Genomic DNA, 24,187 nt, shown 5'->3' on the forward strand with positions numbered 1-24,187 from the left:
CTGAAATGTTAACAGTTTTTTTCTATTTTCACAAAATGCTTTCTGATGTGTTGAGTAGTTCTAATATTTTCTGTTTTTATTTTCCGATTTCCAGCCTTGCAGATTATAAATTTTTAAAAAACACTCTAAATATTTGTGTATAATGCGACCCCCTCCCCCCCCCCTGCCGATTTTTGAGGGGAAAAAGGGAGAAAAACTTTACCCCGAGTATAAATTTGAACATATTGATAAAGTTCGCTAACCCAAAGCACCCAAAGTTGTGAGGCATCCTTTGAAGTTGTGGGAAATAGTCAAAAATTTTCATTGGGCCATGTGTCTTTTTTTTAAACCAGGATTTTTCCCTTTCCCCCAAGAGGCTTTTTGAATATAATTTTTCATCTTGTGACACTCACCCAATTTAGTCATTTTCATGCCTACAAATGTTAGCTGGAATTCAAGAAAAAAAATTTGTGGAAAATAAATAGGTTTAAAAATAAACAGGTTTTAAATTAGTTTGCCTTGCCTTTAGTTTGCCAATCCAAGCAACATGCAATGCTAAACAACTGGAAAATTAATATATCCAGCATCTGCCAATCCCCATAGGTGCAAGACACCAGGAGTTTTGCAGTACAGGTACTCCCCAACTTGCAACCTATGAGACTTAGAGCCATCTGTACATATGATCGAAAAAAATAAAGAACAAAATATATAAAGATAAAAAATTTTGGGATGTAAGTAGGGGCCTATCTATGGGAAATAGCACTTACGGCAGAGGAGCCCAACTTTTCATGAGAGCTGGCCTTAGTGGCTATCCATAAAACGGATCCAGTGAATTTCTGAATATACGTCCATTTCGAGAGACGACCAGTTGGTCAGAACACAAGTTGAGGGTTACCTGTATATAGTGAGATGACAAATGTTAGCTAAAGGTCAGCAAAGAGACATCGTTCTCATGTCTGGTTATATCTGCAGTACCAAGATGGCTGTATTTAGAAATCCTTGGATAATTTTACTTGGGCACATTGGTATTAAGTTCCAATAACCCTATCTCGGCTTAAATGCTCCTATCATTGTTTTATCTGCACTTGAGGCGCTCATGATAATTGTCACCACCTATCATAGAATTCTGTCCATACATTTCCGCTGCTCATGTTTTTTCTTGATCATTTAATCAAATTGGTTTATTTGATTATTGTTTTAAAGAAAGTTTTTAACATACTCGCCATGCATAATTCTTTATAATGAATTTTCTTGTATATATTTTGGTGTTTATATATTTATGTAGCTTATGTAAAATTATTTGTCAGGTATAAGTAGGAGTTATAACAGGTTATAATCTATTTGTTAACAGTCATCATTTGTTACAATTGCAATTTGCTAATTGTTTCTCTTCTATTTTTAGCTGGGAAGCTAGTGATTGGTTTGGAGTGGGGTAGTTGATTGGTGGATGAAAGAAACTGAATAAAATGAACTTCTCACATAGAATATAAAACCTGGCTGATGTGTGGCTCTTTATTATGCCGGAGCTCTGCGCCCCTGTGGTATTGGGGTTAGATATTCAATCTCAGATGAACAGTGTAGTGTTAAATTTCGGTGGGTCACTACCTACACTTACCATCCCCCATGTTGGTTACTGCGGTCTGTCCACATTAAAGATCAAAGCTCCCTCCCTTTTCAGTGATTTATCCCCCGAGTGTCGGCCGATTGCCACTAAGAGCCGTTCTTACAGTAAAGAGGATCGTGAGTTTATCAAAGCCGAGACCCAGAGATTGCTTAAAGAGGGAGTAATTGAACCCAGTAAGAGTCCGTGGCGAGCCCAGGTGGTAGTTGTGAAAAATCACACTAAGAAACTATTGACTACAGCCAGACAATCAACCGTTACACTAACCTGGATGCCTACCCCCACCACGCATCAATGAAATGATTAATCAGATAGCGCAATACAAAGTGTACTCTACTATCGACCTCAAAACAACTTACCACCAAATCCCCATTAAAAAAAAAAGGAACAACCCTATATAGCCTTTGAGGCTGATGGGGGGGGGGGTTATACCAGTTTAAAAGGGTACCTTTTGGAGTCACTAATGGTATCTCAGTGTTTCAGAGGGAAATGGATAAGATTGTTAGGATGTATGAGTTACAGGGTACATTTCCCTTTCTGGATAATGTCACTATCTGTGGGAAAACACAGGCTGATCACGACAACAACTTAAAGAAATTTTTAGCAACAGCTAAAGAATTCAACCTTACATTTAATGAGGGCAAATGTGTGTTCAACGTGACAGAGCTGCCCATTCTGGGCTACATTGTCCGCAAGGGTGAAATTCGCTCCGACCCGGAAAAAATGGCCCCCCCTTAAGAAGTTACCACCCCCAAACTCAGCAAAAGCCCTTAAAAGGTGTATGGGATTCTTTTCCTACTACTGCAAATGGGTTAGGGACTACGCCACGAAGGCACTCCCTCTGTTTGGCACTAAATATTTTCCTCTCTCTTCAATGGCTTTGAAGACTTGAGAGAGAATTAAAGCTGATATTGCCAAAGCTGCACTCTCGTCCATTGACGAGGATGTCCCATTCCAAGTGGAAACTGATGCCTCAGATTGTGCTTTGGCAGGAACCCTTAATCAAAAGGGCAGACCTGTGGCATTCTTCTCCCGCACATTATGCGGACCTGAACTTAAACATCCTGCCATTGAAAAAGAAGCCCAGGCTATTATTGAAGCTGTTCACTACTGGAGACACTTTCTAGCCAGCAGAAAATTGTCACTGATCAGAAATCTGTAGCCTACATGTTCAGTTCTAAGCACAAAAGTAAAATCAAGAATGATAAGATGGCACGCTGGTGAATAGAACTCTCAACTTATAATTACGAGATCCAGTACAGACCGGGCAGGTTAAATGATCCCTCTGACGGATTGTCACAATCTGCTGCTGGTGCTCGGCTGGAGGGGTTAAAAGAGATCCATAGCAGACTGCGCCACCCAGGAGTCACGAGATTTTTCCACTACATAAGGGCTAACAACCTTCCTTGCTCTCTGGAAGAAGTCAGGAAACTGACTAAAAGCTGTCCTGTTTGCGCAGAATGCACACCGCAATACTTCAAAGCTCCAGAGGCCACTCTCTTCAAGGCAACCTGACCTTTTGAGAGGATTAGCTTAGATTTTAAAGGGCCATTACCTTCCAACAACAAAAATGTATATTTCCTTACTGTAATTGATGAATATTCTAGGTTTCCCTTTGTGATACCCTGCCCTGACATCTCGTCAGCGTCTGTCATTAAGTCACTTGACAGAATTTTCAGCATTTTTGGTTTTCCCAATTACATTCATACCAATAGAGGCTGACCGTTCATGAGCACTGAACTGCGGCGAGCTCTGCTGTGAAAAGGAATTGCCACCAGCTGTTACACAAGCTACAACCCGCAGGGCAATGGGCAGGTTGAAAGGGCTAATGCTACAGTCTGGAAGACTGTTAATCTTGCTTTAAAAACGCATGGCTACCCTGTTACCCGGTGGCAGGAGCTGCTGCCTGAGGCACTACATTCTATTCAGCCTTTATTGTGTACTGCAACAAATCAAACACCTCTTGAACGTAAGTTTGCCTTTCCTAGGAAATCAGGAACTGTGATGGACTGGCCAGCCTGTTTATCTGAGCCTGGAACCATGCTGCTGCAGAGCCACGCTCGGGCGCGTAAAACAGACCCCCTAGTCCAACCAGTTCAGCTACTGCATACTAACCCCAACTACGCTCATGTTAAATTCCCAGACGGGAGCACTGACACTGTACCCCTAAGAGATCTGGCCTCGCCTGGTTCGTCCCTTCCTCGTACCCCTACTCAGAGTGAGCCTGAGAGGTTGGACTCCCCCCCCCCCCCCCCCCAGCCTGTGACCCCTAGTAAGCTTTCAGATGGCCATGCTGAGGCTCCACTGCCTCATGCTGGCAATTCTAGAGCGGGTCCAGAAGCCAGTCCTTCCCACACTACAGACCCAGGACCTGTACCAGTTCCCAAGATTGCAAAGGAGCCACCTGTTTTGAGACGAAGCACCAGAATTCGTAAACAACCTGATAGGCTGACATATTCATAAAACATCTAATTACATTTCAATTGCTTGCTAGATACTGGCGTATTTTGGCTGTTAGAGTATCTCAAGGCCAAACATGGTATCCATGTATCGCTTGCTTCAGTCTTTCCTAGAAGCTGTCCTTTTGATTTTAACCCTTCTTCTGCCGTGGGGGGGGGGTTGGGGGAGACTGTGTTGAATGTCTGCCAAGCTGCCTGTCTCCTCTCTGGCGAGCCTTGCTGTACTAACATTGGCTGTGCATTAACTCTACTGTTCAGGACACTCCCCTTGGATATAACTGTATATTCATCTATTGTCTTTCATTATTGTGCCATGAGTTTTTGCTAATAAAAGCCATGATTATTGTTTGACCACATCGTCTTTGTCTACTTCATCAGCTGGCACTTTAGGGGAAAATCAGACATGTTGGTTGAAATTTTCAAAGTCCTTTGTAATTCGTTCCATCTGCTTACTGTTGATTCTCAGTACGTTTTGCTTCTGCCTATAACCTCAATCAGTTGAGCAATTTTTTATTGAGGATACTGATCTGAGAAGCTTAAATTATGATTAAAGCAATATCTTTTTCCTTTAGTCCAAGGATAAGTTGGGGTTTAAAAAATCTTCAGCATTCTGTGAAGGCCATTTTTATGGGACCAAAAGACAGCAGGATACATGAGGACACAACAATTTTATGAGCTCCAACATGTATAAACACACGATGCATAGAGCATTAATTTTTTTGCAAGCTGAAGCATATTTATGAACATGTCATTTTCTGTGTTGATTACCCTCGAAGGCAGACACTGCCCCATCTGCAATTCCTTAATCAATTGTCCAAAATCTTGGAACTCAACAATAAGGATCTAAAAGGGAGCTCACCACCACTTGCTCAAGGGGAGTTAAGGTTGAGCAATAAAAGCTGGCCCTAAGCACAGTATCCAACTCCTATTAAATATGAATAAATAATCAGAAAATCTTATGAGCATAGAGACCTAGTTGTGTCATAGTGACCTTACGATATATGGTATACCATCATAGATTTCAGCATCGAGATCTAAGATAGGCCGTACATGTAGTGCTTAATGTTATCTTCCATTATTGCACAATGCTTGTTTAACAGAAAGAAGAATTGCAATAAATAGGTCACTTTCAGGTTGACAATTAGTCTTGGGAATCGATGTAGGAGCTTCGACAATTTGCAATCTATGTTAATTTCAGATAAGTGCATCCAGCATGATGTAGTCAAATTTCCACATTCCATGAAGATTAATGAATAAGCAAGTTCTGAGGAGAACACAAAGAGAATGCAAATAAATAGATGTAGATGAAGTGAGTGGCTAAGAAGTTGGCATGTGTTGTACAATTTGAGAAAATGTGAGGTTATCCTCTTCAGAAGGAAGATTAAAAGAGAATTATTATTTGAAATGACAAGTTTCCAATATAATTGGGTTTGGGTTTTTTTTGCAAAATGCAGTAGGTGATAGATAATTTTTTTTAAATTAAATTTTAATTTAGACATACAACATGGAAACAGGCCATTTCAGCCCACAAATCCATGCTGCCCAATTTTTACACCTAATTGATCTATGCCCCCAGTACATTTTGAACAGTGGAAGGAAACTGGAGCCCCCAGGAAAAACTCCCGCAGACACAGGAAGAACATGCAAACTCCTTCCAGACAGCGCAGGATTTGAACCCAGGTCTGGTCCCAATTGCAAAGTCATTACACTAACTGTTACACCAACTGTGCTGTCATAAGGAAACTCATGAAACGTAGCCCTTTATTGTAAAGGATATGGAATATAAAATAAAGGAAGTTTTGAAGCAACTTTATGTTAAAGAAGGAGCTATTTGCACTGGATGCAGTGCAGAGAAGGTTCGCTGGGTTGATTGCTGGAATTAAAGGGTTGAAGTATGGGGGAGGGGGGGAGGGAGAATAGGCCTATGCTTATTGAAGAATAAAATGATGGGTGATTTTATTTAAGCACACAAGATTTCAAGGGTCAATGCTGAGAGGATGATTCCTAAAATAAGAATGTTTAAAACCGGGCCATTGCATCAGAAATAAAGTTTGCCCATTTGAAGCAGGAATTTCTTTTCTCGTTCATAAATCTCTGGAATTCTCTCCTCCAGTGAGCTATGTAGGCAAAATTATTGAATACATTAAAGGCAGATCCTGATAGATGCCTACATTCACAAGCAAGTTGGTTAGTGTAGGGCGAGCAGGAAGGTGGTGTTGAGGCCTAGACTGGATCAACCATGATGCTGTGGCACTGTCAAGCCCAAGGCTTCAATTGACCTACTCCTGCTCCTGTTTATTATTTTCTGTATGCTTATTTCAAATAGAATTTGTTAAATTACTGTGGTATTCTTCAGTTTTAGGAAAGAGTACAAAGTTTAAACAAAAATTTTAAATTTTGAAACTTTTCTACATAGGCATGACACCAATGCAGCATCAACAGCAGGGATTTCCCATGGTACCTGTGATGCAACCCAACATGCAAGGCATGATGGGAATGAACTTTGGTTCACAGATGCCTCCTGGATCAATGTCTATGCAGGTAATTCAGTTGTAAAAGCTTCATCTGTATTGTTCTTCTTCAATATGACATTTAGAAAAGAACATTTTGACTCCGTTAATAGCTTCTGAATGGTTGGGCATTGTACCATTTCCTTCACAGACTGAATTTTCAGTCTTCTCTGCAAGATGTGGAAGTTGCTAACAACCATTAGAAATATGAGCAGGAATATACTGTGCCCAGATCATGCTTCCACTTTTCCTTACAAGGAAGGTAAATTATGATCGTCTAAGTTCAAACAGTGTGCAACACCAAAGGGGTAGTAAGCAGAGCCCACCTCACTGACAAAAGGCAAAGGAGGAAAAATCCAACCCCAACCCACCAATTTTCCCCTGCAACCGTGTCTGCCTGTCCCGCGTCGGACTTGTCAGCCACAAACGAGCCTGCAGCTGACGTGGACATTTACCCCCTCCATAAATCTTCGTCCGCGAAGCCAAGCCAAAGAGTAAGAAGTAACTTAAACAGCAAGCTGCATGCAAGGTTTTGAGAAGTTGTGTGGTCGAATGATTTTTGCCCCAACCTATTTCTCCCCTTCACAAATCAAATTACCTGACCATTAAGGTTTATTGACGTCAAAATTCCACCCCGTACTGTGTGAGATACTGTTTAAACCAAGCCCACAGACAGAATATTTATTGATACATATTACTCAATATGCACTTTTTTTTTAAATTTTTTATTTTTCACACCATAAATCACATTAGCCATGATACACACTTTTTCTTTTTCACACATATACAGTGACTTTTTCTCCCCCCCCCCCCCCCCACACCCCCCCCATCCATTTTAGGTATACAACTCAATATGCACTTGATGTGCACCATGCAAATTTGATATTTATTTAAAGGGAACACTTGGCTATTAATTGCCTTCCCATATGTGTACAATATTTGCTTAATTATTAACAAATCACTCAAGGGTGTATTGGGCTACCATGGTGATGTTTCCATCAGACCATTTTTATTATACAGCCTGACAAAACAGGGCTTAGTGGGTCCAAAGAAGATTAGCAGGTTCCAGACATGGAGCTAAGCAGGAAGGCAAGCACTTTGGATTGAATTACTGCCCTTTGCATTTCTATTATGTTCATTTGGAGGTACTGTTTGAATTACTTACAATCTTTGCATCATTTAGGGTGGAATGGCAATGGGTTCAATGCCACCGACTGGAATGCCGTACATGCCTCAGCACCATTACGTGGCAATGCGTCCTTCTCCTCCGCAGTACACGCCCGACATGCGAAAACAGCTTGCTGGAGAGCAACAGTAAGAATGTTTTCTGTTTGGAACGATTTGTCGTAATTACATTTCCTGAAAAATGAATGGGCACAAAGTTCTTGTTTTAGATATATTAAATAGTGGAAACCATTTTTACGGGTGGCGAATATCGAACAAATGATTGTCAGGTCACAAGCCAGCAAATGTCTTTTTGGAGTCTTCCTGACATCATCTAAACCCAGCAAACATAAACTATAAAAGTCTTAATTTCTTTCAATGCATAAATAGTTTCTTAAATTTGATTATTTGTACTTCCACCCACGCTATCATCCCTTTGTCTTCTTTCCCTTTCCTGGTGCATTTCTGTATATTACTTGTACTGACAATATTTTTCCTGAAAATTTTTATTTCCTATTAACTCAGAAACCAGTCTGTACTCAAAATAAAGCCCATTCAGTGTAGTGAAATTCTTGAACATTTCCTGAGAAATTTATATTAAAACGTTTGACTTTGTGGTCAAATATTCAACTGCAAAGCAGGCCAATTAATGTAATTTGTGGTTTACTTTTGATAGCTGTATATTCAGTGAAGAATGATAAATAGGTTAATTGGAACAAAAATGGCGAAGCAGCTATTCACAGATATTTAAACAAGAAGCAGCTACTTGCTGATATTTAAAGTTGCTATTTGCTGTAATTGCTTGTGCTTCTCTAGAAAACTGTTTGAACAGCAACAAAAGATAATGGAAGAGGAACGGAAACGGCGACAGTTTGAAGAGCAAAAGCAGAAGCTTCGTCTTCTGAGCAGTGTAAAGCCAAAGGTATTTCATAAATGTGGTTTTGTTCTGTCTGGGTCATTTTACTTCTAGCTTAATAAAGTTTTTGGACGTTTCAGTTCAGACACTTCCTGTGGTGGGACTCAAAACTGTTTGCTGTTGTCAGAGCTCCTTGTTCAACTTATTGGAGCGACTGTTATCTGCACTTAATGAGCTGAATTATTGCTGCTTGGTCTTGCATGCACAACATTAAGAAACATAAAAGTTTGAGATTTACCTACAGGTTTGACAAATTCCCATGCAATAGGGGAAATCGCTTTATTAAAAAGGAAATTTGGAAGGGCAGTGGAGGAAGTCATTTATTTTTCTTTAATGTTTTTTACAAATTTGAGTGTTTTCCCTTTTAGTTAAGTTAAAGAAAACCTGCAGACGCTGTGATTGTAGTTTACACGAAAATGCTGGGGAAACTCAGCAAGTCATGCAGTGTTATGTAGCAAAGATAAAGGTATATAACCAACATTTCAGGCCTAAAGCCCTTCATCAACGGTCAGTTAACTTGAGCGTTCAAGATTCTTTTATGGTCATGTAATAAAACAGAAAATGCAGTATTACATGAAATTTCCTTTAGTCTACTGAAAGGCAGACAAAGATTCACCATCATCAGAAATTGCCCAGTCCCCCTGACAGTCAGAGAAAGAGAAACAAAAGAGAGTCTCCCAGAATCACTTGAGTGTCCATGGATTTGCCTCCAGTGCTCCTGCAGCATTCGCAGTCCAAACCATCAACAATCTGATGTAGATCCAAACCTGTGACACGATCAGGATGGTACTCCTTCAGCCAGTCTCCAGCAGTCCACAGCCTGGTGTGAGTCCCTTGACTGCAGTCATCAACAGCCCATAGCCTGTGTGGTTTCCTCACCTCCAGTCACGAACAGCCTGATGCCTCTGTGTTCTTCAGCTGCATGGCCCCTCGCTGCTCCCTTAGGGTGGTCTCCTCTGGTTCTCCTCAAATTGGGGGGGTGCGGGGGAGCAGTGTCCCCATTTTCTGGTGCCCTGCGCCAGTCCTCTGCTTTCCTCAAGTCTGCAACCCCTTGAGGTTGCTGCCAAACATAATCACCAGCATCTTGGGCCCCAACCTTGTGGTTGCAGGATTTTAAAATAAAACACTGTCAGCTCCTTTAACCGGCCATTTAAGGCCTGCAGGGAGCCATCAGCAGTTAGGCAGGGCAGTAGAACCCAGTGGAGGAGCGCTGTGTCTCCTTTCCCCGCTCTCAGTGGCACCACTGAGCTCTGGTGTCACTGCCATTTTTTTTTGTAATGTAGCAAAGATAAAGATATACATAATCAACATTTCGGCCCTGAGCCCTTCGTCGAAGGTTAGTTAACAAGTTTTATAAACATTTTTATGGCTTTTTATTTAAATATTTACTTTAACTATAATATGGTTAATAATAATTTTTAAATGTTTCTGAATGTCTTTAACAAAGACCCAGTCTGATTTGGCTTTCTGTCAAAGGTTGTGGGAGATATTTTGGGAGCTAGATTTCTCCACTTTGCCACTTGTGTCCAGTTGCTTCAACTGGATGATCCTCCAGAATGTGGAAGACAAAGAGACGTGCCTTCCAGATCTACTTCAGATTAATTCTAACATATTATTCTGAAATTCTGTGGAATGAGTGTTCAACATGATTTAGTTCAGTGTTCCAAATGGGTCTCTAATGGGACAGCCATTCTTTCATTCAAGGCTTGTTAGCATGGTTACGTTTTGGAGAAAATAAACTGAGGAATTGAACCAGTTGAGATCTTCAAAATCAGGAGTGTTTGTTTTACACCATGGGACTCAAGAAAGTGCTTGCTTTTGTACGTGATTACACTTGATTTAACTGATGATAATTAGCAGAATTTTTTTTAATTAGCAAGGTTCCCAATAATGAAGATTTGTTGAAAGAGTTTAGTTGCATTTAGGATGCCCTCAGGACTGAGCTCAATTCAAAATGTTATCCCCTCCTCATCAAATCATTAATTAATGTGGGGGGGTGGGAAGGGGGGTTAAAGGTTCCAATAAGCCACGCAGAACTTCAAAAGGAAAAGTACAAGAGACTGGGTGGGGGGGGGAGATGCTGCAAAGTTCAGTGAGCACAGCAGTTCATTGCACAGACAATTCCCAACTAACTTTTTGCACCAAGCTTGGCATTATTAGAAAATGAACTTAGCACGATGCTAAGGAGTTTGTTGAGCAGATAATGCTTGTTAAAAATATATGTGCCTAAATAGACAGGCCCTTTGTTTATTGGCTGGTTTAAAGGGTATTCTTCCTAGAAATACAGACAGCTTAAAGGGATACAGTAAAACCCCTGGTATCTGGCATTTATGGGGATTGGTAGATGCTGGATAAGTGCATTTTCTAGTTTTAATACACCTACATTAAGAATAAACAGTTTGAAAGACAAAAGACAAAAATACTGTACTTACACCGAACAAACTTCACTTGCATGGATATATAAGCCTTAAAGCATTTTACTTGATTTTCAGTTACATTCTTTGAAAACATTTAACCATCGCTGCATCTGCAGGTTTCTCCCCCTCCATGGAGCCGCCCAAAATATGAACAATAACATTATAGATAAATTAAACACCCCTCCCCCAAGTTAACAGATAAAACCTATGACTGGGGTGACTCTTACCAAGCAGGGATAGGGAGACACTTTAAGAGAGTCACCCCAACGGCGAGCAGCATTAACCAGCTCTTCATCCTGGGTGCTGTTTCATACAGCTTTATTCAAACAGTTGCTATGAGCAAAGCATGGCCAAGGCATCACTGGCTGAATATTTGCTCCCATCTTCACCAAAGGTTTATGTGTTACTTCAGAGAACATTTACTTTTACAATTTTAAACTTGCGTATTTTACCTATTATTTTATTTTTATTTATTTAAATTTTTAACATTTATTTTCCTCAATTTATTTTTTTGCTGTTGAATGAAGCTGCCAATTGCTTGAATTCCAGGTACCAGGTGTTTTACTGTATCTTCGTTATTACTGGAAGGCACCTTGGATGGTAATTTCATGCTTGCTGTACTTGAATGTGCAAATTGTGTCCACTTTGCTTTTCAAAGACAGTAGATGCTGATGGCCTCTGAATAGCAGATCTCCCAACCTCTCCCTTCAACTTCTCTAATTAAAGAACGTTGTTGAAAGTTTTTACCCATTCTGTAAAAACAGTGGAATTGTGTGTTTAAAAACCCATAGATTAAGGTAGAGTGCAAACTGTCATGGTTGAATGATGTATTCATGCATGAATGGATTCATAGACTGTTTTCTTTAGATAACGAGCTTTATAAATTGTGGAGGAAATATTGGAGTTATACAATTCCACATTGGGTGAGACCATGTTGAGAATTTGTAAGCTTTATGGAGGGGTGATTTTTATCATTAACGTGTTTTTGTTTTACTAAATGCTGCCATATTATACTGATTCAGCCTATCAATTCAGCTACTGGGAGTTGCATGAGAGCAACTCTTACTCTATTCTTATTTGCGTTGGATCCCTGTTTATTGCCTGCCCACAGGGGCACAGATTAAAGTAGGTACCTTTATAACTACAAACTGCAGAAAAATACTACTGGTATCAGTTCTCTACCCCTTATACCTTTGTTCGTTCTCTACAGTTTCTATAGCAGGTGTAGATATTGCTCCTTCTTCCATCCTCGCCTGTGGAATCTTTGTCATCTGTTCATTTTCACTGGATTTGTAAACGAGTGAAGCACAATTTTATATTACTGCTTTTTTTTAAAATACAGTCACATAGTTCTTGTTATTTTGTAAATGCTTTTTCCAAGTTTAAGCCACTTAATAATTCACTTGTCTCATCCTGGTTTCAGATGGGGGAAAAGAACCGAGATGATGCGTTGGAAGCAATTAAAGGAAACCTTGCTGGGTTCTCAAGGGATGCAAAGATGCACCCTGGCCCTACTTCACATTCCAGTAAACCAGGTCAGTACAATTTTAAATGAATGTTGCTTGCAAATAGCTGAAGTAATTTGATCCTTAAAAATTGACAAGAAGACGCTGTTGTCAATTATTTATTATTGTGATAAAGTGAAAACCAATAGGATTTGAAACACTATCCGTCAACTATCCTGGTATGTTCACCCAGTGCTGTGTGAAAGCCACTTTCTCCCATATGAGTACCAATGTATTTCATTTTGTTTAGCTCTCCACCCCTTTACTAAATCTGCTTTGGATTGAGTAGGCATCCACTGGATGCAGAACATTGAGTTCTCAACAGGGAATAGGCAAATGCCAAATCTGAGGTGAAGAGAGAGAGAGAGAGAGAGGGGTATAATTGACGTCTGTTTTGAAAAGGAAGAAGAAAAAAAAACATTGCAAATTTGCTAAACATTAGAGTTCTTTAGGCAGTGAGAAATATTTGATTAGAAATATCAGCCTTTGAAGAGCAAATTAAAATGTTATGTGTGGTACAGTATTGACAAACCAAACTTCTTTGTGGTATTGGCAAACCTAACTTCAATTTGATTTGAATTGGGAAAACTCTACCATAGTTTAGGCAATAAGTTTGAGACTTAAAATATTTTTATAGTGCGTCATACATCTTTGCACTGTTACCCAAATCCAATGATCTTTTTAATGGTATTTTGTAAGCTATTATTAGGATCAACCCTGAATTGACTCTGTTGAGAGAGTTCTGCCTCTTATCAAAGAGAAGCTGTATTGATGGCTCAATTGATGGATGTAGAAGTAAAAGGGATCAGAAGGGACCAAGGGTTGATCTCTGGTTAAGTGTAAGATGATTTCATCAGCTTTGAAGGGACCAGACAAGCTCCTTACTACATGATAGAAGAAAAGAGAAACAAAGGTGTGATTTTGCTCTTCAGTACCCCTGGGAGATGAGGATAGCTCTGAATCAGTGAGTGAGGTGACTTCTGGCCACTGCTTGCTTAGGTTCGGACACTTGAATAATCTTTTCTTTGGCTTGGCTTCGCGGACGAAGATTTATGGAGGGGGTAAAAAGTCCACGTCAGCTGCAGGCTCGTTTGTGGCTGACAAGTCCGATAAGGGACAGGCAGACACGATTGCAGTGGTTGCAAGGGAAAATTTGTTGGTTGGGGTTGGGTGTTGGGTTTTTCCTCCTTTGCCTTTTATCAGTGATAAAACACATGAATGAATACCCCAGTGTGAACCACTTTCATGAAGGGAGGAAAAGGAGAAAACTTGCAGTGGAGAGGGACATTTATTCTGAAACGGTTGCGATTAGGCATTAAGTTGTAGAATTGTGGTTGCACATTAGTTGGTTCAATGCAGTGCATAAGAATACCAATGTGCTGTACCACCAGCCACTGTGGCAACATTTCCATTCAGTTTCATGATACTGAGGAAAGGTTAGTCTGTAATGCAGATTTGAAATACTATATATCCAGTACAATTCTTGTTATCCAGAATTCACTCAACTGGCAGCTTCAAGGAATGATCAAAAAAATCATGGAAAATAAATAGGTAAAAATACAAAAGTTTAAAGTTGGCTCCCATGAGCAGTTAGTTCACTAATCCATTCAACACACAATCACAGGAAAGCAGAAAATTAACTTATCTGGCATCTACCAATCCCCATAGATGCTGGATACTGGGGGTTTGGACATATAAACTTGACTTGAGTTAAGGCAACAGACTTGTTTGTTTTAACCTTCTATACACAAGGTGCTTATTATCTTTGATGCCAATGTTATATACATTTAAAAAAGGTGTTATTAATTGTTTGAGATGTTCAGTTAAAACAGTGTTGCTATTTTGGATTAATACGTACATTTAGATTTTTTTTGTGCTGTAACATGGTTTGTAACAAATGTGGAAAGCTAACATGCTTCTTTATGCTGTGGCTGCACCTAATCTACTTATCAGAAGACTGCATCTAACAACATCCCTCTGAGTTCCTTAGAATGACACAGGGGATATTATTTTTGCATTTTTTCCCTTGTGTTAAGAATACTAACCAGTTTAGAAAGACTCCTCGGTTTCTCTGCAATCTCAGCTGTTCCACTTGACATCTGGCGGGGAGGAAAGTTGATACCAATTACAACCTACTTTCTTCTTTTGAGATTATTCCTGACCTGGTATAGATATGGTTGGATGTTTTATATTTCCATAAAATTAAATTTTACTTTGAAATAAGATGCTTTCTTATATTTAACATGTTTTGGTGAAAATCAATAGGAGACAACTAGAAAAAATGTCTCATTTCATTTGTATTATTTTTCTTGTATGACTTTTAAAAAAAATTCATACACAGGATTTAGGTGTTGCTTGGTAAGGTCATTGTCCAGAGGACAGCATAGAGTAAAACTTTGATGGCATTAGTGAACTATTTGGATTTTGCAACCGTCTGGCTTGTTCATGATGACCATTACTGATATTAGTTTTTTTAAAATTCAAGAATTTATTTAATTAACTGAGTTTGGATGCTCCAATTGCTCTTGTGGAATATGAACGCATCTAGATAAGTAATCAAAGCCTCTGGTTTGTGATAAGAAGATTGTTTTGCACTTTTATTTCAGTAATCTGCATTCAGGACATTTTGAGATGACAGATTACTTTAAAATGATACTGTATTCATAATGTATTTTTTTTTAAACCAGGAATTATTTAATAAAACATGGTCACATTGTTGATTTGGACTATTATCTTCCACTGTATACATTCATGTACAAAATATTTCTTAAAAGCTGATTGACAGCAGAGAAATCAGGAATTTAAACAAATTGTAAATTAAAATCAAACCAAATTCCTGACCCATTCCAAACAAAATGATGTCCAGGCAACAATTTGATGTCATAATGTCTAATCTTCAGCTTTCTCTTACATGCTGTTTGCTGCTCTTTTAGTGCAATGGAAAGAAATAATTGTTTGCAACTAACTGTTTGGCACTTAACTGATTTAGAGGATTTATACTGTGTTCATTTAGTAACTATGATCCTTTTCTAACACTGTAAGAAAACGTATTTGCTAACTGCTTCAGTCAGCATAAATCCAGTAAATGAAAAGTGATATTCCAATACAGTGTGAAGTATCTGTGAACTGAATGATAGACTTGCTCATTTAGCAGGAAACCTCAATTAATCCCTGGCCCTTGGAAGCGGGGAGTTGGGAAAGGAAGAGATCTGCGCATCCACCTTGTCATCGCTCCAAACTTTCTCTTCTTTAACCCTAGTGATTGTGTAGTCTTTAAGTGATGAGCTCAGCTGTTGAAGCTGCTTTGTTCTCTGTCTTTGGAAGTGTTACTTGTAGACTAATGCATTTTCTCACTAATGGCTGTCTGCATCAGCAATGCTTATTCTGGTTTTCGTGCTTTATTTTTACTAATCCTTCCATTAGTTTCACACACTTATCAATTTTCCTTCATGCAAAACAAATAAAAATGACAGTAATGTCTATAAGTTGGAGGAGAGTTGCTCGCATGTTCTGAAAAGGCTATTGTAGTCCTTAGAAATAATTGTTCGGAGCCGTAATATTTATCTGCCTACATGTACTTGTTTTTTTTAAATTCTTTTAGTTTAATTTGTGTTGCCTTATTTTGATTTATCCATTTTGCAGATATTCCCCAGTCATCCCTATCAACTGCCCCTCCTTCCCAGTCCCCTGCTTTTTCTGACGACGAAGAGTTCAGTGACTTTGTTCAAGGGCCTGATTCTGCCGCTCCTGCGGTTCCCACCAGTTTCCAGCCTCGCCAGCCCTTCCACCCCACGTTAGAGAGTGAGCTGCAGTCTGAGCTGGCTGCAGCTCCGACCCAGCCTGTTACTTCAGTCCATCCCAAAGCTTCATCTGCCTTGTATGCCTCGGCAGGGCATTCCACAAAAAGCAGCAAAGGTAACAAGTACTGAACTTATTCCAATCTTTAAAAAAAATCAAATTAAAAATTTTTAGAGCAAGCAAATTTTTATATCGAAATTATGTGATTGCAAAATATTATAAATTTATTACATCAAAATAAAAACAAACATGATGAATTATTTTGGAGAATGCTTGATTTTTATAAAATCAAATACATTCTTAATTGGGGGCAGCTTCTTCACTAATTAAGGCTTAATCTTTTAAGTCTAAAAGTTCATTATAACTAAAAATTCATTAAACTAAGCTGGGAAACACTTGTTCCACCTCCTGTTTGTTTAGGGCTTTCATTGGAAGAGAAAATGTTTGCTTCCTGTGATTTCAGCATGCCCAAACAGGCGCACATTAAATTTAACACGTCTGAGCCCATGGCCCGCATTGGGTCTAAAGCCTCAGTCTCAACTCAGTTTCAGCCCAGTGCCAAGGCCTGTAACTGGGGTATCGAGTCTGAAAGCCTCAGTGGTGTCTTCGCAGCAGACATGCCAAAGGATCCGGAGCCAGAGTTGCCAGCCAAAGACAGCGGTGAGCAAACTTATTTGCAAATTCAAAGGAATTGTATATCCTTTTTGATGTTAGTTTTATAATTTGTTGACCTTAGAATAATTACCATACCTTTAATCACATGCTGTCACTGTGTTCCGCCATGATTCACTTGCTTGATTGACAGGTTTTTGCAGCTCAAATCTATTCCAGCACTTATTGAACTTTGTTCAAGGACACTGCTTTTGTTCCAATAATATTGCTATAATATTGCTGATCAGTGCGGCTATTGGAACTCTGTGAATTAGGCATTGTATTTCAAGTTTGTACATATTTAACCAGTCAAATAGATGATGATAAAGTATCTTGCTGTAATGCTTTTCAAGACCTTAGTACAATCCTCAAGATAATATTAAATTGTATGCAACTTTCTTGACTGGATTTGTTGAACATTAATATTGAAATGCTGGTCTCCAATGCCACCAACAATTCTCCCATTATATTAAAAAAAATTCTTGAGAAGAAAATGTAAGATTTGTATCAAAGATTGTTATTTTATTTTCTGTGGTTTTATTGATGTTTTCTGGCTCAAATCTTTTTGAAATTCTTACTAAAACAAAACTGAATAATTTTACAGATGTTGTAACATGCCTGATGGAAGCTTCATTATCCATAGTCTGTGGTTTTAAATATAAATCGCCATCTGTTCATTTTGTTTGTGATTAAGTAATTGATACAAGTTAAATTATAGATATTTATCATCATTTTTATTTCATTTTTGCAATCTCATCAAAATTCATTCCACCCTGCACAAGGTCATTCTGCCTCGTGTGCAGTTATTCGTGTACAAAGTAAGATGATTGAACTGGTGCTCATCCTGTCCCCTCATGAGCTTTCACTTTTCTCTAAACTAGCCATTACTTAGTGAAAACTTTGTTAAATTGTGGTGTACCCCTGGCTAAACCATGTCACATATTGTCGATTTTGTGTCACCAGAAAATGTGCGTGAGAGTTGTAATCTTGCTCATCATACTTTCAAATGTAATCAACATCCTTTCTGTAAATAGAATAATGACTTTTTAAAGCTGTGAGTGTTCATTGCCTCCTTGCCACAGTATGAAAGCAAGTGGATTATTGCCCATAATTTACTTTGCACCTCCTCAGCAGTCCTTTGTAGGACTAAGTGCAGACTCTTGCACCTCCTGCTGGCCACCACAGATGGAGGTTTCGAAAAGAGTCTGGTTAGAGTCTATTTTGTGCCTGGTTCATGACGATTGAGAAATTCAGATGAAAAAGTCTGGAGAGGGGTACATGAGGTAGTGGCATTCTTAAGTAAAATACACAAAGGCTAAATGCAAAGAGTGATAACATTGTTTTGAAAAATGGGGACAAGCCTTGAACTAGTCCTTTGTGTCCTGACACTTTCAATTTATCAACTAATGGGGAAAATAACTGATAAATCAAAAGATGTTATACTCTTCCGAGAATTGAAAAAACTCAGTTATAGATCTAATTTTCTCTTTTATTAATATTTTACTAATCACTTTGGATGTTTTTCAGAGATTCTAAAGTGGAATTCAGCATGTTGAAAAGAGATGTCACATTGTAACTTGCATATAGCATTTCTGGAATGTGTCTTGTACAACATGCAATGTGTATTTTATTTGACTTTGTAACTATTAATTTACTTCATTTGCTTAGGTGTAGGAGTACACCCTTCACAGGAAACTCTTCAGCCTATGCTGTCTCCTTGGCTTTTCAATGACAGCCTTGTCCCAGGTACTGTAGACATTGAGTTTGATCAAACCTCCCAGATAAAAATTGTTGTTGCAGTTTCGCAGTTATTATACTATTTTTCATTCCATTTTTGGCAAGGCCATCAGTGCTCCCATTGTAGTTTCCTTGACATCCGAGAGACTGGGTGGAGACTGGGAGGTCACTTTGTTGAGCACCTTGGCTCAGTCCCCCGCAATAACATGGATCTCCAGTGGGCACCCATTTCAATTGCCCGTTCCATTCCCTTGCAGTCCATGGTCTCGCGCACTGCCAGACTGTGAACGCCCACAAATTGGAGGATCAACACTTCATCTTCCCTCTGGGCACCTCCATCAACTCGATGGCATTAACATCGACTTCTCCAGTTTCCATTTTAAACCCCCCCCCCCCTAAAATTCTTCTCCCTGTCGCCTTTCCCCCAACTTGGCCTGTCTCGCTCGCTCTCTCTTCCCCCCCCCCACCTTTTCTCTCTCCTTTCACAGAGCCAAAATCAATTCTCACCTTTTCTCTTATCACATCTAATTAACACCTTTTGTTGGTCAGGACTCCGCTCCCTGTCAATCTACACTTTATTCTGATGCCTTCCTGTTCTTATTACCTTGAGGAAGGGCTCAGACCTGAAACGTTGGTAATATATCTTTAAGGACGCTGCGAGAACAGCTGAGTTCCTCCAGCATTTCTGTGTGTGTTTTAGGCCACTATTCAATGTGCATCTCTCATGGCAATTTGAATGGAGAAGATGATGCATTATCTTAAAATACCACAGTCCTTCTGGTGGAGTTCAAGAATTTAGACCCTATTTATGTTTAGTACGTATCTAAACAATTGAACTGCAAATGTATTTTTGGAAATAATTTTACTCAAGTGAGCGAATTAAATAAAACAACTCAAGTTTTCAAACTTTTGCTGACTTTTCCTTTTTATAAATTCCTCCTGAACCTTGCTTTTTCTTTAATGTGCCACAGTAACGTGGCTGCAGTTGAGTGCTGGGTATTGTCTGGAACTCCTGAATTCAGGGCGGGGGGGTGGGGGAATGGAGGGACAGAACAATAAGTCATGAAATAAAAATACATTCTTGTGAACCTACAAAATAATTTTTCAACAGAACTCTACAAAAAAGTTCTTGAAGTCACCCTTACCCCTGTGGGAATTGACACAGCAAAACTTTATCCTATTCTCCTCTCATCGGGATTACCCAGAGAGATGCTGGGTCAGATATGGGCTTTTGCTAATCGTGCAACGCCCGGCAAACTGACAAAAGAGGAACTCTATACTGTATTGGCTATGATAGCCATGTCACAGGTATTGCAGCTATTCATTTTCCATATTTAATTCAGTAATCTAGATTATTTTATCATGTTCTAAATGATTGTTTTTTATTTCATAATGCATGGATGTAAATAGTAGTGTCTGATTGCTGAATGTATTTTGATCTTCAAATCTATGCGAGGAGATGATGGATTTTTGGAAAGGATAGAGCTAGCACTGTGATTGATGAGTTCAAAAGAAATTTCAGCATCTCCCAAATGACCATTGGCACCTATTTTTTGAATATGTTATATATAGAGAGTGGTTAGGAACTACATTGAATACATTTAAAGTTAAGATTATGGATTTCCTCCCACCTCCCAGACCCTTTATAATCTCAATTTGTGATGTGTTTAAACTATACCAACAGTATGCAAAAGCAAAGCATAATAAACTAGTTTTCATTTTAAATTGCTGGCTGTGGCTTCACAGTTGACTGATGTCTTAGATTTTGAGTTCAATAAGCAAGTGAATATAATTGGAAACATATTTCTGAGTTGATTATTGAGTAGCTAACATACAAGTTGGACAACATCTGTTAATGTGATTTTGATTCGACATTGTACTAGATCAATTTTTTTTTCCCCAGAGGGGCATTCCTGCAATGAATCTTGAAAATCTCAACCAACTTTCGACTGCTCCTGTTCCCACATTAAGTGCGTTGCCAGTGAATTTACCTCCTTCAGTTCCACAGCAACCCATAATCTCGGTACCATCTGGTCCGAGTGGAAGTCTGTCTGTTCAAGCAGGCCAGTCAGTGGTCGGAATGGATCTTGCTGCACCAGTAGGTGGCAGCACAGTCCCAGTTTCCAGTAGTTTTGTGGCATCTTTTTCTTCCAGTCAGGTAATGTATTTATTAAAACAGTAAGTTCACAGAGTATAATAAATTATTAACTAAAACACGGTACTTCTGTGATTTGAGAGCAAGATATGGAAGTAGGATAAATTATTAATTTAATCAAAAGATAGTACTGAGATTTATTTGATGCCACCTGTAATCACAGTGTTAACAGCACATTTCTACACTCCATACTTTCATCGTGTATTCTCTTTCATAAAACAATTTCCTCTGTAATTCTTATGAGGCAAGGTTAGCAGAGCAAAGGCTTTTATCTTTGGAGTGAAAAATGATGAGAGGTGACTTAATAGAGGTGTACAAGATTCTGAGAGGCATAGTGGACAGCCAGCGCTTTTGTCCCAGGGTGGGAGAAATAAACATCACAGGACATCTGCACAAATTGAAGGGGGGAAAGTTGAGGGGAGACTTCAAGGGTAAGTTTTTTTATGCAGAGAATTGAGGGCGCCTGGGATACCTTGCCAGGGTGGTGGTGGAGGCTGAAACATTAGGGCCATTTAAGACAGGAACATGATGAAATTAAAATCGAGGGTTGCGTGGGAGGAAGAGTTTAGTTTTTCCTTTGGTTGGAATATGGAAGTTGCCACAAAATCGAGGGCCGAAGGGCCTGTTCTGTGCTGTAGTATTTTATGTTCTATGTAATGCACCATGAAAGTGACAGGATTTAATATCATTTAAATAATATTGTTGGTTGGTTTATTCAAAATAAATTTACAAAGATAATTTTAAAAAGTAAGAGTTGAAAAATGAACTTGCTTTCTTGGAGTCAATGAGAAATATGTGATAGGAAACACCTTTCAGCTATTGCCTGAGTGTGTGATGAGGATTTTATCTCCTGCACTATTTCCAAACTGACGTTTTTTAAAGTAGAGTCTTTGAGAGCTGGTTGGTAGCTTCAGGTTCAACAATCCCAATTCCCATTCAATGTTTTTATTATTGACATGTTGGAAGTTCTCTCTCTCATTTTTGACCTCCTATTGGATATCATTTTTAAAGCAACACCAACCATCCAGAACCTAGTCTAAGACCACAACTTACAAAAAGAGCAGGAGGCAGTAAGTTGTTAGATCCCAATGAAGGACTATCCAGATTTCAGATTTATATATCGCCAGAGTACAAACATGACATCACATACGACCCTGAGAATCTTTTCCCTGCGGGCGCGGCAGAATGACCATCCTGGCAGAAGCATGTCCTGGTAATCCAGATCACAACAGTATTTTCCTTCACTTTCCATTAATAAATGACATTCAGCATCTGATGATTTTCAGTGATCTTGCTCTCTTCTTCTTCCCACCATATTTTATAATGCATCTCACTTGTTGCAACTTTGTTTTTTTATTTTTTGAGTTGCAGGACTGTTTGGTATTTTTTTTTAATGGTCAATATTCTCTGAAAATAATAATACCAATGTCATGACAGGAAATTAACTCAGTGTTGATTAATAGTTGCTGGATTCTCATTTTTTTAAGAAAAACCTATTGTTTGTAGGTATTCGTATTCACCTTTTGGACTCCAGCCATTTTTAATCTTTCATAAAATGTACTCCGGACTGGGTCCATGGGTAATCTGCAGTACGAACACCAGTACGAACCAGTTGGTGGTTGGGCATAAAGCCAGTCCCTAAAAACAGGGACATGGAGTGTATGTGCTTGTTGGTAGTTCCTGAGGGACATAGAGTCCAAAGGGTTAATAAGAACTTCTAGGGTTTCTATCAAAGTAGAGACCCACAGTTAGAAGAATTGTGTGTGTGAGTGTTTTGTAAGATTCAAAAGCAGAATTTTGCAGATGCTGGAAATCTGAAATAGAAATTGATTTCTATTCAGGTACGATACTTTTGTGCTCTGTAAGGTTATGTCCTTGGAAAACATTATTGTACTCTTTAGTGTCTGCATTCAGGGTGAACATGGTAATGCAGCATTTCATGTAGCTGCCTTGCATATCCAGGGACCCACATTTGATTCTGATCTTGGGCATTGTCTAGATGGGAGTTTACCCATTCCCTCTTGACTGTAGATTTCCTCTGGGTGTGTAATTTTCCTCCCACATTCCAAAAATGTGCTGATGGGCTCATTGATCCCATGCATATTGTTCTTTATTTCATGTAAGTGGCAGAATCAAAGAGGAAGTTGAGGACATGAGTTGCAGGGCAACGGGAGAATAAGCAAGGAGGAATGCGATTGACGGGATGATGACGTTGGCAATCATGGGGTGCTGGCCTCGAGTGATTTTAAATAGGTTCAAAGTCTAATAAAAACATGAAACATGGCGAAGACCAAATTACTGATTCATCGAGATGCTCCAAAAGAACATTTTTAAAGGTGCTTATAGTCATTTGTTTAGATGAAGCACACATGAGGCATAAAGTCACAGTGTGATTGTTATGACCGTGTAAGTTCAAGGTATGGTGTCATGTCATATATTAGTAGTGGCTGAACATTAGGACTAAATATATCAAGATTAAAACCTTTTGTTTAACCAGGTTGGAAAATTGGATGATGATGACTTCCAGGATTTTCAGGAGGCTCCTAAGCCTAACGCAGCAGATGATTCATTTAAGGGATTCAAGAGTGAAGTCCCTGGAACCTTATCAAAAGCACCCACCTCTCAAACTGCAGTCAGGTTTGAATTATTGGCATGCGCATCCTACATATATTTCTCCTGCTTAAAAAAATAATACCAAAAGTCTTGTTGGAATTGTATTTTCAGGAATCTCAGCCTATTGGTGAAGTGAGAACCATAAAGAACATTATTTGCTCATAATAATATTCACTCTTAAAATAAACACCATGCCCTCTTGCATTAGGGCAACTGATACTTTCACACCAGAAACAAAGACAGGATTGGCAATTACATGGTGTGGCTTTGAGCCAATTGAATGGATATTCTTAATGTTCAATCACGATTGATAACAATTTTTGTTAAACAAGGAAGTCTGCAGATACTGGGATCTAGTGGAATACATAAAAGTGCTGACTGGGAGAAACTCAGCAGGTCAAACAGGGTATTTTATATAGAAAAGATACATAACCAACTTTTTGGGCTGGAGCTCTCCATCAGGGTATGGTTGTGGAAGGCCAATCATCTCAACACCACATTTCAGAGTAGCTTCTAGCAGTATGGTCCTTTGTCAACCAACCTTCTGGAGATTTTTCATTGATCGTCCTATAAATGAAAATGGGGTTCTTTGTGCAGAGTTCAATTCTGTTGGCAATTCTGATGATACAGAACAATTCCTGGATACGTTCTGGACACGTGTT

At 39.1% G+C, this 24,187-nt stretch overlaps 1 protein-coding gene across 10 annotated transcripts in view; it reads left to right on the forward strand.

Annotated features, from left to right (window-relative positions):
- The window catches only part of synrg (synergin, gamma), a 98,970-nt gene that overhangs the window by 10,061 nt on the left and 64,722 nt on the right, over positions 1-24,187 (forward strand). For 7 of the 10 annotated variants that reach the window (XM_069910432.1, XM_069910426.1, XM_069910427.1 and 4 more), the window contains 10 exons: positions 6,476-6,600; positions 7,753-7,883; positions 8,550-8,655; positions 12,490-12,601; positions 16,214-16,486; positions 16,790-17,029; positions 18,689-18,766; positions 19,869-20,065; positions 20,661-20,915; positions 23,410-23,549. In XM_069910432.1, coding sequence (XP_069766533.1) covers positions 6,476-6,600; positions 7,753-7,883; positions 8,550-8,655; positions 12,490-12,601; positions 16,214-16,486; positions 16,790-17,029; positions 18,689-18,766; positions 19,869-20,065; positions 20,661-20,915; positions 23,410-23,549 — 1,657 coding nt within the window. The remainder of the gene's footprint in view (positions 1-6,475; positions 6,601-7,752; positions 7,884-8,549; positions 8,656-12,489; positions 12,602-16,213; positions 16,487-16,789; positions 17,030-18,688; positions 18,767-19,868; positions 20,066-20,660; positions 20,916-23,409; positions 23,550-24,187) is intronic. The other 3 variants (XM_069910433.1, XM_069910435.1, XM_069910431.1) reach the window with 2 other exon arrangements.

The sequence above is a fragment of the Narcine bancroftii genome, chromosome 14, assembly GCF_036971445.1.
Source record: "Narcine bancroftii isolate sNarBan1 chromosome 14, sNarBan1.hap1, whole genome shotgun sequence".
In the NCBI taxonomy this organism is placed as follows: Eukaryota; Metazoa; Chordata; class Chondrichthyes; order Torpediniformes; family Narcinidae; genus Narcine; species Narcine bancroftii.